The sequence below is a fragment of the Triturus cristatus genome, chromosome 4_2, assembly GCF_964204655.1.
Source record: "Triturus cristatus chromosome 4_2, aTriCri1.1, whole genome shotgun sequence".
NCBI lineage: Eukaryota > Metazoa > Chordata > Amphibia > Caudata > Salamandridae > Triturus > Triturus cristatus.
Window position 1 is genome coordinate 400,181,838 of NC_140586.1, and position 15,483 is coordinate 400,197,320.

The 15,483-nt window shown below is 42.9% G+C and overlaps 1 protein-coding gene across 2 annotated transcripts in view; it reads right to left on the reverse strand.

Moving 5' to 3' along the window:
• Nucleotides 1–15,483, reverse strand: part of DPYD (dihydropyrimidine dehydrogenase) — a 3,539,101-nt gene that overhangs the window by 494,929 nt on the left and 3,028,689 nt on the right. For both annotated transcript variants that reach the window (XM_085601856.1, XM_085601855.1), the window contains one exon: nucleotides 10,057–10,236. In XM_085601856.1, the coding sequence (XP_085457982.1) occupies nucleotides 10,057–10,236 (180 nt within the window). The remainder of the gene's footprint in view (nucleotides 1–10,056; nucleotides 10,237–15,483) is intronic.

Here is a 15,483-nt window from a genome sequence, read left to right on the forward strand (position 1 = left end):
TGCGGTTCTAGCAACTCTAACGCTTATCACAGAGCCAGTTTTAACCGCTCTAACCAGAACTCTTTTCGCCTGTCTGCAGGCTTTATTATACCATTGGGCCTGTTTTTTGTTCATGGCCGGTTGTTTGCTGAGGTATAAAAATAGTCTGCCAATATGCTAGTGACACTAGAATGGATGCAAACTAAATCCTGAAATTAGGAAGAGTCATAATTCCCAGTAGGGAGATCAAAAGCCTCCCCCAATTTGGGCACTAAACAAGAGTAGAGCTTGGCCACTTTTCCAGGGTCCGACACAAATCTAGCCCATCTGATATGTCTGCCACCCACCGCTAAAATCAGGTTCGTGAGCACAGGGGTCTCCAACTCCACCCTACCATGGTAGTGGCCCAGTTTGTGTTTTAGTTCCAGAGAGAGAAGGTTGTGGTCACTATCAACCCTCTGGATAACAGGAAGGCCTTTATTTGGGACCAGAGCTCTACATTGACTAATATATAGTCGATAGTAGAGCTCTTCCCAACTCTATTAAATGTGAAATTCCCAGGAACATCGGGAGGAATTCTGCCATTGCAGGCCCTAAGAGAATGGGCTACCAAAAGCTTATTTATCTGCAAAGCTAATGGCGTAAACCCCTAGCTGGGTACGCCGAACACTCCTGGATCTGCCAGATGGAATCCTCGTCCAGGGTTACCGAAGGAATCCCTGCCAAGGGTTCAAAATGGCAATTAAAGTCACCCCCTATAATTCTATGGGAAGTTGGTAAGATGCATGATAGGAGCTCATCAAGGGCCTCCAATATAGATAACCCCTGCTCGTTGGGAAGACGGCGCAAATATAAGTTGGCGACCAACATTGATGAGCCATCCATAAAATTGAGGATGACGGAAAGAAGATCTGGGGAGTGAGAATTAACAACTTTCACCGAGCACCCCATGGACAGAGATACCCAAATGCACAAACCCCCCGACGGTCTACCTCGGGGACCCTGGACCGCTGGCGAAAAAAATGTTGCAAAACCCGCCCTATTGGACGGGTGCAGCATCCAGGTTTCTTGAAACAGGCATAGGTCATATTAGTCCACCAGTTCCCCCCAATCAGAATCGCCTAACTTTGGAAGCAACCCTGCTACGTTCCAGGAACCCACTAATGGGCCTAAAGAAGCCTCATCTTGGGGGCTAGAGGGAAGAGGGAGGGGCGTAGAGTTAGGTGAGGGCTCTGTGGAATTAGCCAAAGAAGGTTCCTCCATCAACACATTTGAGGTTAATTTTACACCAGTGGTTGGGGAAAGGGCTAATCCCATACCTACTTCAGGGGCTACTAGAGCCTCCACGATGCCCCCCACAGCAGGAGGGGCGGGTGGATTAGGCCTTGAAAGTTGTGGAAGTCAATCTACACAACTCAGAGGGGTGTAGCGGTTTGCTAGGGGAACGTAATTTTCACCCGCCCAATTATCCTTGTAGTAACAATTAGATCTGAGACCCCCAGATGTGGTATCCCTAGTGTAGAAGTACCCCAAGGGTAATGGAATAATCTCACCCTGTTCACTTGCACCACCCCAGTCGAGAATGTGCTCAACCACCCCGGGGTCCCTGAAGTTGACAATCACACATTCCCCTCCTATATCTTTCGATCTAGTCCCCAACCAGGTAACTCTTCTGACTAGGAGGATTTCCCCCGTCCCGCTCTCATTAGTGGTCTATGGCAATTTAACCAAAAGATTATTTTATTCTTTAGCTCACTATGTGATTCACTACGATCTCCCAACCACGGGGGGACACCAGATAATACCACCACATATGGGGAAGCCCCAGGTGGCAACTGTGGATATAATGTCGATCGACAAACTCCATCATTTAAAAAGTTGGTGTTCGCTTTTAGAGACACCCGGCCCCCACCCCTCTGCAAATTGCTGTTGGATTTACAGGATGGAAGGGGGGCCAGGAAAGGTGAGGTAACATTATCCAAAGTGGGCCTAGCGCTGATGTCGGAACCAAGATTTGAAGTGTTAGAAGAGCAGCCAGGAATATGCGTTGGTAGCAAGCCCGATAACTGGTTAACAATTCTTGGCCCTTCACTAGAACTAGGGTTGAGTACCTGATGTTCTGGATTACCTACTGCCATTGAAGGATGGTCATTCTTGGGTAGGGATGGCAAAGATTCTCCCCCCTTACACTTGTTATAAATCAAAGAAATGATTTTATCAATTCTGCCTGATAAAGTTTTAAACTGCGAATTGATGAGCTGTTCAATTTGTGCTTGCAAATCGATAAATAGGTGGGAAACCCAAATTGGGGGAGCTAAAGATGAAAAGGGGGTGCCTGACTCATTCTGGACAGTGTCCACAGCTGAGGGAGTAACCTTCGCAGGATTTCTTTTCGATTTGGATTTCTTATTTCTGGGGCAGGATTTAGAGCCCTTTTTAGTCACTTTAGAACCTGTTGCACTAGCCGGCATGGGGCAATCTAACGTAGTTTGCGCAGACACATGTCCTATCTGCGCAAAAGGAAGCTCAACAAAGGAGGGGGCTATCAGCGAATCAGATGAGATACAGGTGGCTAAAGAAACATTTCCAGGTAACACTTCCGGGGGGATGACTGGGGTAATAGATAAACGCCTTTCAGTGTTCTCAATAGCTGTAGCCACTACCCCTATGGTTTTTTGCAACATTTTGTCTATGGCTGTTAGGCTTGGTAATTGCATGGCTGGAGCAGCGTTTTGTCTAGTACACGGCCGAGATGAAGAAGGTAGTGTTTTACCCATAGTGTAGCAGGTGGAGACTTGAAGTTAAAAAAGTTAGGGAATAAACAAAGGCCTGATAGCCCCGAAATTCGCGGCAACAGTAATATCTTTCAAAGCTTAAAACCTAATAACAGTAATAAGGTGGGTGCTTAGATAGGCACCTGACTAACAAAACATTGAATAAAATACAATATGGCAGTATAGTGGGATGTTAGAATACTACCAAAAGCAATGTCCCAGTCCTAGAGCGCGAGGATCCGTCAGAGGGGTCTGCCCAGCCCGGCCTCCTCTGGCCTCGGATGGCCGCAGACGGCCCCGCCCTTGTCCCGGGCTTCTTCCGGCGCGTCCCGTGTGCGTCCTCGCGGGGCGAGGGACTAGGCGGACCTTTAAGCGCCTCCTGGCGCGTGTTGCCATATCGTCCTGTCCCAGGGGATCCTGGGTGTTGTGGTTTCTCGGGTCCGGCGAAGCCAAGCCCGGGCGGTTCCACGTTGCTGAGAAGGGGGCGGAGCCAAGCCCGGCTGTAGGAACTGCAAGACACCAGGGAACAGGCGGGAGAAAGGTGTCCTCACAACGGATGCAGGCGCCTAAAGGAAACAAGGGAAACAGGGGGCTCCGCACTAGGCGGACCTTTAAGCGCCTCCTGGCACGTATTGCAATATCGTCCTGTCCCAGGGGATCCTGGGTGTTTTGGTTTCTTGGGTCCGGCGAAGCCAAGCCCGACCGGTCCCACGTTGCTGAGAAGGGGGCGGAGCCAAGCCCGGCCGTAGGAACTGCAAGACACCAGGGAACAGGCGGGAGAAAGGTGTCCAAAGTCACCTGAGCTTCACGCACGGCGAGCAACAATGCAGCTGTTGACAAAACAGAGCACTGAGAACGATAAATCAAACACGGCCAACTTCCCCATCCTGAAAATGTGTACGTGCCCGAGGCCTCCCGCAGAACGTGTTTACAGTCAATATTCTGGGTATCCTAGTTTGGCGAGACAATATTTAAAACTGTTATCGTGGTAGAACACTGTTAGAGTGGGTGGGGGAGTGTCAAAGCTAAATCTCCACAATCAATAGTTTTAAATATAAAAGAAACATTAGTGCAAAATTGAGACAGAAACAGTGCAACCTTTTTAATCCAACAATGCCAGCATAGTGGTTACAATGCTGCCGTATATGACAATCAACCCCAATTGCCTTATGTCCAGACCCGGACCACTGTTGTGAATGCTGTTACTTATGGGTCATTTTACCATTACCCCCTGTCAATGGTGCTTCATTTGATGGTGTGTGATGCCGCTGATAGCGCCATAGGCAGCTGCCTAGTATTGCCTGCCAGAGCACCAGATCCAAGTCATAGGTCAAGATAAAGGGTCCAATTAACTTGTATTATCTCCGAGAATAAAACATGACCACACCATACACTGGGTGCTTTCTAAGTCTGTGTTCGACTGCTGAAGAGGCTATTATCAGAACATAACAGTATAACAAAATGACATCACGGACACTCTGACAGAGGGGCGCGTTCTTTTTCTCTTATGGTCTTATAAAAGGCTTCTCTCTAATAGTACCAGCGACCTGATGCCTATAGTTCCTGGGGGTTTACGTCCGGATATTTACACTTATACCACCCCATCGTGTCCACAGCCACCTCCATGTTGCCGTAGAATTGAAAATGCACAAAAATGTGTCTTTTGTTGAATGCTCCGCCACATCGGCTGGTTTCCATCTCGGGCGCGTTCGTTGCTGCAGAAACTGCGGCTAGGGTTTATTTTAAGAAACTGCCTTTTTCGTCACACTTTGGCTGCAAGACTCCTTACAGATCTCTGGAAACCCTCACACATCAGATAACGACAACCTTGCGTGGAGGAGAGCATGCAGAAAATGAATATTTCTATTAAAGACTGTGCAATCTTCTGTCTGCATTTTGGCGCCCCCACCTCCGCCCTACGAAGGACTCTTTGTAAACGAACACAAAAACGGGGCGGGGGCGCCCGGGAGGTTTACACTGAACTAATCCTTAAATCACCGTGGGGGAAGGGAAGGGAAGCGCAAACAGCGTCGGAACAGAAACGGAGGCAGCCGCGAGAGGGTCGAACAAAGACCGACTTAGAGTGACGCCGTTACTGCTGGAAACTTGAACACAAAGCGTGTTGAACTCAGAGGCTTCCGGAAATAATAGACAACAGCGGGATGGGATGCGTTGTCTACGGTTAAACCCATCGCCCAGTGGACAGGAGACCTAATAACCTGTTCTGAACATTCAACGATACGTTGCCAATTAGCATCGTATCATAACTGCGAACGCCCACGCTTGTTATCTGCGTTCCTACCGTAGAAAACATCATTAAAGTGGGGCAAGTGCACAGAGACAACCCGACTGGTGGAAAGTTGAAACTGACACTGCCACAACCCTGGGCAGGGGGGCTGAGGGGCGAGGGCGGGAGGGAGGAGGCTGCCACAAATGTCCAGAATATATTGGCAACAAACATGGTAGAATAGCGAATTAATAGTGCTCTTGGTGTTTGGCGCTACAGACAAATCAATTTCGAGCACTAAAGAGGTATCTGGCTTCAAAGTTGCTCAATGCGCATTTATACGACTTGCTAAGATTGTTTTCAGTGGTCAGTAGGGGTGGGCGGAATTTGCGAAAGTGACTTTCGCAAATTATCGCGAAAATGTTACAAATCTCGGCAAACACGCGGAAATATCGCGAAGATGCGGAAGTTTTTTTCCCGCCCGTTCGCGGTATTTTCTGCATGGTCGCGGCTCACCAACTTACCCATGCGGTTGCTTGCGGGCGCGGCCATCTTGTTTTCACTCTTCTCGCGGTGCATGATCGCGAGAAGAAAGACGTGATCGCGCGACCAATGACATTACTTCGGGCGCGAACTGTCGCGAGACAGCGCAAATGGCTACCAACAATCCAACATCTTGTGGAGAACGCGAACGGATCGGGAAAACTTGTCGGCGAACGCGGGGATTCAGGTAAGGCGATCGCGCGCGCGCGAGAATGTATTATTTTACAGCGCGAGCAAGAACCAAATTATCGCTAAGCTACGGAATGCGGAAATTTTGACATTTTCGCGCTCTCAGCGGAACGCGAAAATGTCAAATTATCGCAATTTCCGCGAGCGGAACGGAAATTTAGCCCAGGCCTAGTGGTCAGGCCTGGTTACCGCGGATGGTTCTTCTTAGGGAGGTCTGGGCATGAAAACTTTCCACGTGCGTGACCTCCATATTTAACTTGTGAGCACAGGAGCGCTGTCCTTTCCAATCCAGACATATCACACTTAGTCGATGAGGAATCACTCATATTATATATAGGGAACACGGACAGAACATTTTAACGGGCATGCGGTGATCTTTCTTCATGGATCGCCTTCACTTTAAGAGCATCAGAGACAAAGGTAATCCCAGGGAGGACTCAGGCGATGCGCCTGATCATGAACGGTCAGTTATTCGTGTCATGTATCATTTCCTAGAGTTACACCAGGAATCACAGGTACTTAGCTTAGTTAGTAAATACTGCACTCGTGTATGTACCAGTGTGGAAACTACCTCAGTCCGACCAAGTCCATTCATAATGCCTCATTGTCATGGTTCTAAACTGGAGAGCTGTGAGAGGGGCAATAATGGAAAGAGTCGTTATTCTTACAATGAACAGATTCGTGACACAACAGCCAAGAAAACAAGACATGAGCACCTCCTAAATACCTCAATGCATAGCCATTTTTATTTATTTTTTGTCCTCATTTTGCCCTTGGAAGATCACGTAGAAGCTCTAGGAGAGAAAAGATGAGATACACTGTCACAGATAAACTGGTAGTGCCCTGACCGGCAGAGATAGCACTCAGTGTCACTCAAAACTCTCCAAAAAGTGCACCACGAGAATATAATCCATATAGGAGCAATATTGCTGCTATTGAATACCCATGACAAATCAGGGAAACCATGCTGTGGGTATATCTATATCTAGGAGGGAGAGCAGACCAAGCAGCGTTAATCATCGGACAGTGGGGGGGGAAAAAAAAAAAAACCCAAACAAACATCTAGGACCAGTTCAAAAGGTGCCACAAGTCTCGTTTTTCAGGGTTACCGGATCTTACATAGCCATTTTTAACTGTATGATTATTTTCTAAGACTTATGAAACACGGCTGCACCTATTCAAAATATGAATTTCATATCTATTTAGTGTTGTTTGGCGATTGTCACAAAAAAACATTAGTGTCTTCGCCAAACATATGGCCATTTACTCTGTTACCGTAGGTGCGCTTGTATTTATTTAGCTGTTAAATATTTTAATGAGAAATGCTGCACATGGAACTGCTGTGAGCTATGAGCACTAGGCAGAAATTGGGTTTAGAAAAGATGAATATTGTCACACCTTTTATTGGTGCAAACTTTGTCTGGATTTATACATTAGTACAATAATGCTATCATATTGATATTGTATTATGCTTTGTTTACAATCATTGCATATTAGATGTACAGAACATGTAAAAACGAACTTAACATGTATGTGATTTGTATGTATGGATAAATGGAAGGATGCAGAATGTTTGCAGATTGATTTGTTGTTTTCTCTGTCAAAAATATTATAAAATTATTGATGAAAATATTTAAATAAAACATAATTTTGTATTCTTCTAATATTGAGTGATGGTCTCTTCCCTCGATTAGAATATCATGATGTATTTTTAAACATGCATTGAAGTTGCCCTAGGAACTTTACAGAATTCGCTTAACATATGGCCATTTACTCTGTTACCGTAGGTGCGCTTTTATTTATTTACCTGTTAAACATTTTAATGAGAAATACTGCACATGGAACTGCTGTGAGCTATGAGCACTAGGCAGAAATTGGGTTTATGGATGACAAAACGAATGGGCAGGTGGTATGTGAGAGAATATTTTTTAGCAAACACCTTTGTTCCTTTGATTCCATACGGGTAGGTGGCGGAGGGAAGGGAAGGGCAGTGCCTCATTGGGTGCTACTGATTTCAGGGCATCCTTCTTGGCACCGTTTATTTCTATTTTTGAAATTTTCTATAGCCCGAACTAGGCCCATGGACATTAGAGTGATTTACAGGAGCACCAGATTACAACACACGAAATCACATTTTTATATTTTTAGGCATGCAATGTTAAGTGATGCGCTCAATATCATAGAGTGTTGAGCCAACGCCTGGACTCTAACCTGGTTCCCCAGTTCCTAAATCAGCAGCTTTGGCCGCTAATCAACATCTCCTCCCCAAAGAGTTGGTTTGGTGTATGATTTTGATGAATGGATATATTTGGAGATTGTGTTTGGAAAGCTGTGACAGACTGCGAGTCAGCCTGCCTTGATTCTGAAGGGGGAGATAAATGGGGCCATGGGAGAATGTGTAAGTGTGAACAAAGTGTGGAATCGAAAGTGAGGACTTTTCAAGGTTTTTGAAGGAATATTGGTAAGAGACACTCTAAGACCCAAATTACAGGTATGGGTAACTTCAAAACCCTGCACAAAGTAGGATTTCTTCAGGCATCAGAAATTCAAGATTTCCTGTAAGCAAGCACTCCCTCAATTTTCCCCTCAAAAAGTTCACCGTTTCGGTGTGATAAACACCAGTTGATGCATACAGCCACTCATTTTCCAGAGAAAAAGTCAGAATAAGGAGTAATTACTGTATCCAGTCAATACTGCACACTGTGGTGCCCTCTCCTTGCACTATTAATTAGAGAATACGAAGGATGCTGTGAAAGAAAATGAGTTTATCTAAGATTGTGGCATCTCTGAACACCTGGTGGTGTAGTGCTTGTTGCCAGGTGTGTAGCATGTTCCAATGCAGTCCTGAAAGTGCTGTTAAATTGCTATCATAAGGGGAGGTCCGGCTTTTCACACACCTCTCCTCTTCATTGAGTGAGCTCTCAGTGCAGGTAGTTGATAGTTAGGAACCCATTTCCCACAGCTTGTTATAAAATAGGCGCACCTTCCAACTGTCTTACATATGGATCACCCCACAACATCTAGACATGGTCAACACAAGTACTTTCTGTGGTAGTTTTGTCTTACTTTAGGATTATGCACGTCTTACCCATACATTTTTAGGAGGATTCGTGCTCACTACCGGAAGGCGGGTTTGTGAATGAGGCCCTAACGTTCAGATGCAGTTCACATGAAAGACAGGAGTAAGATATAACTAGTCTCAGAAGAAGCTTTGAGAATAAGACTAGAACAGTCCATTTTCTCTCTTTCTGAGCAGGAAAACATGTGCTGTGAAACCTTTTGTGTGCATAAGCTGGATAACTCACATACCAAAGATAAAATATTTTAATAAATGATCACTGAAGCAAGGTCAGTATTTATTTTGAAAAGTGAAACACAATTGGAAAAAATAGCGTTTAGTTTGATGTTTTTCATACGAATTTAGCACGGGGAAGGAAAACGAGGGCCAGAGATGGACTGGTTTTTGAAATGATGAAATTAAATTTAAATAGATGTAAGTGATTTGGGAGGCGTTCTCCGGTCCTCCAGAAATGCAGAAGATGTGCACTTTATATTGCGTCGTTTTATTCTATGCAATTTTCCAAAGCTCTACAATTTGATCTGTCTTAGGAAACGGTGTTTCCAATTTAAGATGCTGGAAGGCTTTTGTGCTGCTTGTCAATTACGCCTCACATAGACTAAATTATATGTTTGTCAAAAAAAAAGAGGAAAAAAAAATACCATCCGGCTGGCAGAAGGTTTCTTTGTGCCTGGAGAGTCTACCTACGTCCTCTCAAAAGTGCGTTCACACAATAAGCAGCATCTTGTTGAAAAAGCCCATTATAAGATACAATTCGGCTTTACAGGACAAGCCCCCGAGCGCCGCCAAGGCCACCTATTTAAATACGCCAAGTTTAGTTACCAGGAACGAAAAACGGCCCTTCAGGTTGTAAACTATGTGCAACCACAAGTAAAATAGAACAATCTTCCGTGCAGCAGTGGGGTTCACCTGTACAAATACATTTATTTCCCCCATCAAAGCTTCCGACCTGATCCAAGTACCTTAGAGGACATCTGTTCGTATTGTACCCATCCTTCTGGTCACCATGGTAACGTGTAGCATCTCGGATTCTTTGTGATGCTCCATTCTTTCCTTGTTCAGGAACATCACTTTACAAGATGTAATTTGCCGGCTCAGTCCAGCCTTCGCAAATTCGCTTCGCTTCAACAGCACAACTTCCTCAACTAACCAGAGGCAGCCATGCCACAGCTGCTTCATTCTGTGTATGTTGTGATAACCGCGCTGCTATTCGTGACACGGACAGAGAAACAATAACACAATTAACCTGCGGAATGAGGCCTTACCTGCCCCGCAATGTCAGCGATCCTTGGCACTGGTTTGCCTTTCTGGTGCTGTATGGTTGGAGGGCTTTGACCATCCCAGTTGTGTAGCTCCTCGATACTGCTGAGATAAAGGAGCGCCTTGAGTCCAGTACAGTAGTCTTGTATTAGAGTGAAATCTTGATTTTGCACTGCACTGCACACCTGAAGAAACAACAAGTAGACAGGTATTTTAGTGGTTTTGTAAAAACATTTCTGTTATGCTCTGCATAGTTATTCTATTTTCCACACTTCACCCTTTCTTACTGCTGCTCAGCCAATGTGCACGTTTACTGTAGAACGTTGGGAATGCAGTGATGCATGGAATGTTGGGTGTCTGTGTGAGTGAGGAATGACAGGTAGAGTGAGAGGGGCTGAGTAGCAGGCAGGCTGCTCCTGGTGGGGTTTGCCACTACAAGGGGTTTCCTACTACCTGGAACTAATGGCTTGACTACTGGCTAATCTACTTATACTTCACCTGTTACCTGGATTACCTGTCTGTTGTACTTAGTTACCAACCATCTGGATGTACTTGAACCGACTACAGATTAAAGGTACATGTTAAATTTACTTGGCTACCAGTGTCTACTTCTACCACAGAGCACAACAATTTCTCTGGTTGGTAACTAACGTAGGGGCATATTATCAAGGACAGCGTTAAAAATTATCGCCGGTTTAGCGGCATAAAAGTGCTGCTAAAGCGGCGATAATGGGCTTGATAATATGCCCTTGAGAATTCCAATAGAAGTCCATGTTTTGGTGTGGACATGGGCTTCTATTGGAATTCTCCAGGGCATATTATCAAGCCCATTATCGCCACTTTAGCGGCAGTTTTCTGTCGCTAAACCAGCAATAATGTTAACGCCGTCCTTGATAATATGCCCCAAAGTTACACATTATTTTATGGCAAACACATGTACAGATGGGCGATGCATTGAAAGGTAATGCCCATAAATTGCAAAACCATGATACACGATACCACTAGATTTAGAGTCCGTAACCAAAAAACTGCAATACAACTTGGTGAGCAGCAGGTGCTGAAGACGCACCGGCAGCTCTGCACATTTTAGTGCATTACTTGCATTTCGGTTCCCAGCAACCTTCTGCTGCAATAAACTATTCACAATATTCCTGTATCATGATGTATTACACAGAACTCTGGTTTTACTTGCATGCAGTGCTTAATATGGAAAAGAGCAAGTGCAGGGGGCTCAAACATTTGTTAAACGGACGGTCAAAGCTAACAAATATGGGTGGCGAAAACCGTGGCTGCCTTCTAGCGGTGTTTCTAGAAGTAAATATTAAGGGGTAGAATGTTAGAAATAAATTTATTTTAAAATTAAAATAGACTTGCATAACGAAATAGAATTACACTCTAGAGTACATTTCAAACTCTGCTAAGGAACTGCATGAATAAATCACACATAATAAAAATGTGCTTGCTTTAATTGTGTAGGAAAACCAACGTGAAGTGAAACATGCAGTAGGTCATCCTTTTCAATGTGCTTCTGCAACTAGACCCAAACCAACCTCTTTCAACTCTTGCTCATAGCTAAATAAACGTTTATTTAGAATATTTTTGCCTAGCACCAGCATCCTACTAAATAATTTGCTGACTTTAAGATCATGTTCTTTTGCTTCATCACACCACATTAGCTGATCCTGCTTTAACAATGAATTTGCTGTGGATTGATAATGAAATAGACTGTTAGAATAAAGAACAAATTAGATATATCTTGTGTATGCTTAAACAGGACATGGTCGATAGATTTGTTTTATTGCATTTTGACTAGCCCTTTGTCTTCAAAACGGGGCATTGAAAGCAAGCAGCTAATACTTTAGGTATGAAGATTCTCATGAGAACTTTTCCCCATGTATCCACACATTGAAACAGCAGCCAACTAGGTACTGGCTTAAATGTTTACCATGGCAATCAAGAGGAGAAGCAATGGATGTCAACGACACCATTAAATAAGTGGCTTCCATTGGCTGAAGACACCGTGCACCCACTAATTTTCATTACATTAGTGTGCATTTAGGACGAGGGTGGGTTCTTATTTCCCATTTTATTAGTGGGAGGGTAGTGGGTGTTTTCTTGTATGTAATATTATAGGTAATAATTTCCACAACAGGCACTGTGAAACCCTGTAATTAATACACTGACTTTGTATATGATCTGCTGTAGGATGCACACATGGCACCATGTCAGACCAAGAATTTAGAGCAATGTATTTATCAGCATTTCAAAATGTATGTTCCACAGTCATGTTTGGACTATGGTTATGTAAATTCAATAAAATATGGAAAAAATTACATTATTGTGCATTCCATATTATAATCGAGTGTTCCTAGCTAGAGAGAAAGGAGAAGACCTTTTACCTTGCATGATGCTTGATGCTTCAGGCATTCCCTTCTCTTTACTGAAAGCTACTGCTGACAGTGACTTTACCCTCTTTTACCCTGACCATTTTTGATCAATGCTATTGCTGCAATCACTCCTCTATCACTGATTTATTTTAACAGTTGCTACTGCAGCTGTGGGGAACTCAGTTGAGTTTCCAGAACAACCCATTATGGGAAGTTCAAGACTTTATATATGTTCTAAAAATCTTGTTCTTTTCCAGAAGAGACTCTTCATGGGACCTCTGTAGACTCTTAGACTAGAGACTGATTCCTTTATGCAACACTCTGTTAATGTATGCTGTCACTAAGCAATCTTTTTTCTTGATATTTCTTTAATTGGACTAATCTGAATTTTAATGACAAAACCATACTAACTCATTAAGCTATATTAAGGTTTTAGAAACTCCTTCAAATTCTCGTCATTAACTGAAAATTAAGAACCTGACAGTTGAATATATGTGTGACCTGTACTTCTCTTTTAGCTCCATTAGAAAACGGTGACAAAGGTCTACTGACCTGAGAAGCACCACAGGATTTCCGGGATACAAGCTTTAAGTTTGGGTTGATTGATTTAAGACATGATTTGCCCAATCCTTGGGCTCTAACAGGGGGTGCACACATTGGGCCAAAGTTAAAAGTGCTCCTTCTTCATGCACTAGTTTTACCCTTGCATATTGAAAAAGATATAGCATGTCAAATTATAGCATTAATATCAACAATGCCAACATCAGAAATCACATGATTGGACGGAACAGAGTGCATGTGTGCATGTTAGAGTGGCGAGTGAGGTGACAAGATTGTTTTTTTTTTAATTTATTTTTTATTGAGCAGAGCATTAAGTACATGATATACATAAGAATTATTCTTAAAATCATTATTACGATAACTACTTCATTTCATGACAACATTTTAAAGAATATGACTATAGCAGCTATTAGCGTCAACAATGATTTCATCAAAATGACAATGTGAAAAGACCTGCAATAAAGTGCAACAGTAATTAAAAAGTGCAAATGCTTCTAAAGTGCAATGGCAGAAAAAAGTGCTAGTGCTACTAAAGTACAACAGCAAAAGGTGCTAGTCCTCTTGACCACAATACGTGCTACGGTTTTATAATTAATATCGAGTACTAATTTCCCTCCTTACATTTTTCTAGATTGCTAAAAAAACTTCCAGTTCTTTTAAAAAATGTTTATAGCTCCCACCCGTTTTGCATATGCTTCTTCAAAATTCCGTGTCGTTTTCATTTTACTAAAGCATTTTAAATGAGAGGGAACATTACTAGATTTCCAATTCTGAAGAATTAAAGAACGGGCTACAGTACAAGAGATAAATAAGAAAACTTCTTCGGCCTTAGATAACATAGTTCTATCCCTATATAATCCAAACAAAGCGGCCTCGGCCTCAGGCTGAGCTCTCTTCCCTATTGCCAACTCTATGTCGGCAAAAATTGCTTCCCAAAAGGGTACTAACCGAGGGCAAGTAAAGTAAATGTGGTGCCACCCACCAGCTCCAAAGGCCTGACAGCAAAAACATTTGTTTTCAACCTCCGGATATCTTTTTTCCAAAGCTGCTGAGGTCATGTAGGAGAGCCATCGTGATAAAAAGTCCATGCTTTTAAAATTGGCCGCACACAGGGATTTGCTTCCTAAATGGGATATGACTTCCCAATCCCTATGAGAGAAGATACATTGTATCTTACGACCTATTTTAGCCAAATGGGTCTCTACCAGAGGTACTTGTCCCTGACGATGTAACAATCGGTACCAGTTCCCTATACCCTTCACGTTGGCCCCATAAAGTGCCACCACAAGTTCATTTGGAACATCAAAAATACCATTGATATTTTTTTTTAAATTAACAATTTGTAAATATTCAAAAAAGGCGGGTCTCCTAGGGTTCTCGGCCCTTGCCATTACCTCTTCCCAGTTGATCACCCTATTCTGAATACCGCAATGTTTTAGCTCCTGTAGCCCGCAATCTTCCCAATTGGTTAGATGACTTTCTCGAAATTGGAGGCCAAGGCTAGTACATTCCCTCAATCTCAAATATTGCAGACCTGAGGAGCCCATTTTTAATAAAAAAGACTGAAGTCTAAAAGAATATTCCTTTAAAGTCTTATATTTAGTTTTTTTGGAAGTTTGGAGGTTTTTAAAACACTCGAATTTGAGAATTGACTTCTTGCAGCATTTTATCCAAGAAGATGCTATCGCGACTACATTTAGATCCTATGAAGCCTGCCACTATATCCATAAATGTAGCCTCATAATATGTTCTTAAATGGGGAAAAGCTAAACCCCCTTGTGTGATAGGTAATTGCATCACAGTCAACTTCACCCTGGATATTTTCTTTCCCCAAACAAATCCTCTAAGCATTGTTTCCATTTCTTTAAGTTAACTTTAATAGGGACATTGCTAAGAAGAAATATAAGCAGCGGGAGTATAGACATTTTAATTAATGAAACTCTACCAATTAATAATAGAGGGAGTAAAAGCCATTGATCCAAAAGTTTCTTAATTTCACTTTCATTCTTATATAATTCACTTTATACAACTGTTGATATTGACTGGATACATATGTCCCGAGATATCTAATTGGATCTTGTTTAATGGCTTGAGCCCTCAAACATAGTGAAAGAAAATTAAAATCAGTGTTGAGGGCAAGGCCCTTGGTTTTATTAGAGTTTATTTTATAACCACCGATTAATTCGAAGTCCCTAAATTCCCTCAAAATGGTTTCCATATTATCTTTGTCGGGCATCAAATATAAAATTATATCGTCTGCAAAGAGTTTCAACTTTGACATAATGGGAGATAGGATAGCAGCATTATTTCTAATTGTAATTGCCAATGGCTCTATAAAAAAAGTAAAAAGCAATGGCGAAAGCGGACAGCCCTGTCTTGTCCCCCGGTTTATTTTTATATTTCCTGCTCGTTTTGAATTAATTGATACCAGGGCTGAAGCCACTTGGTAAATATTACGTAGCATATTAATAACCAAAGGGGGAA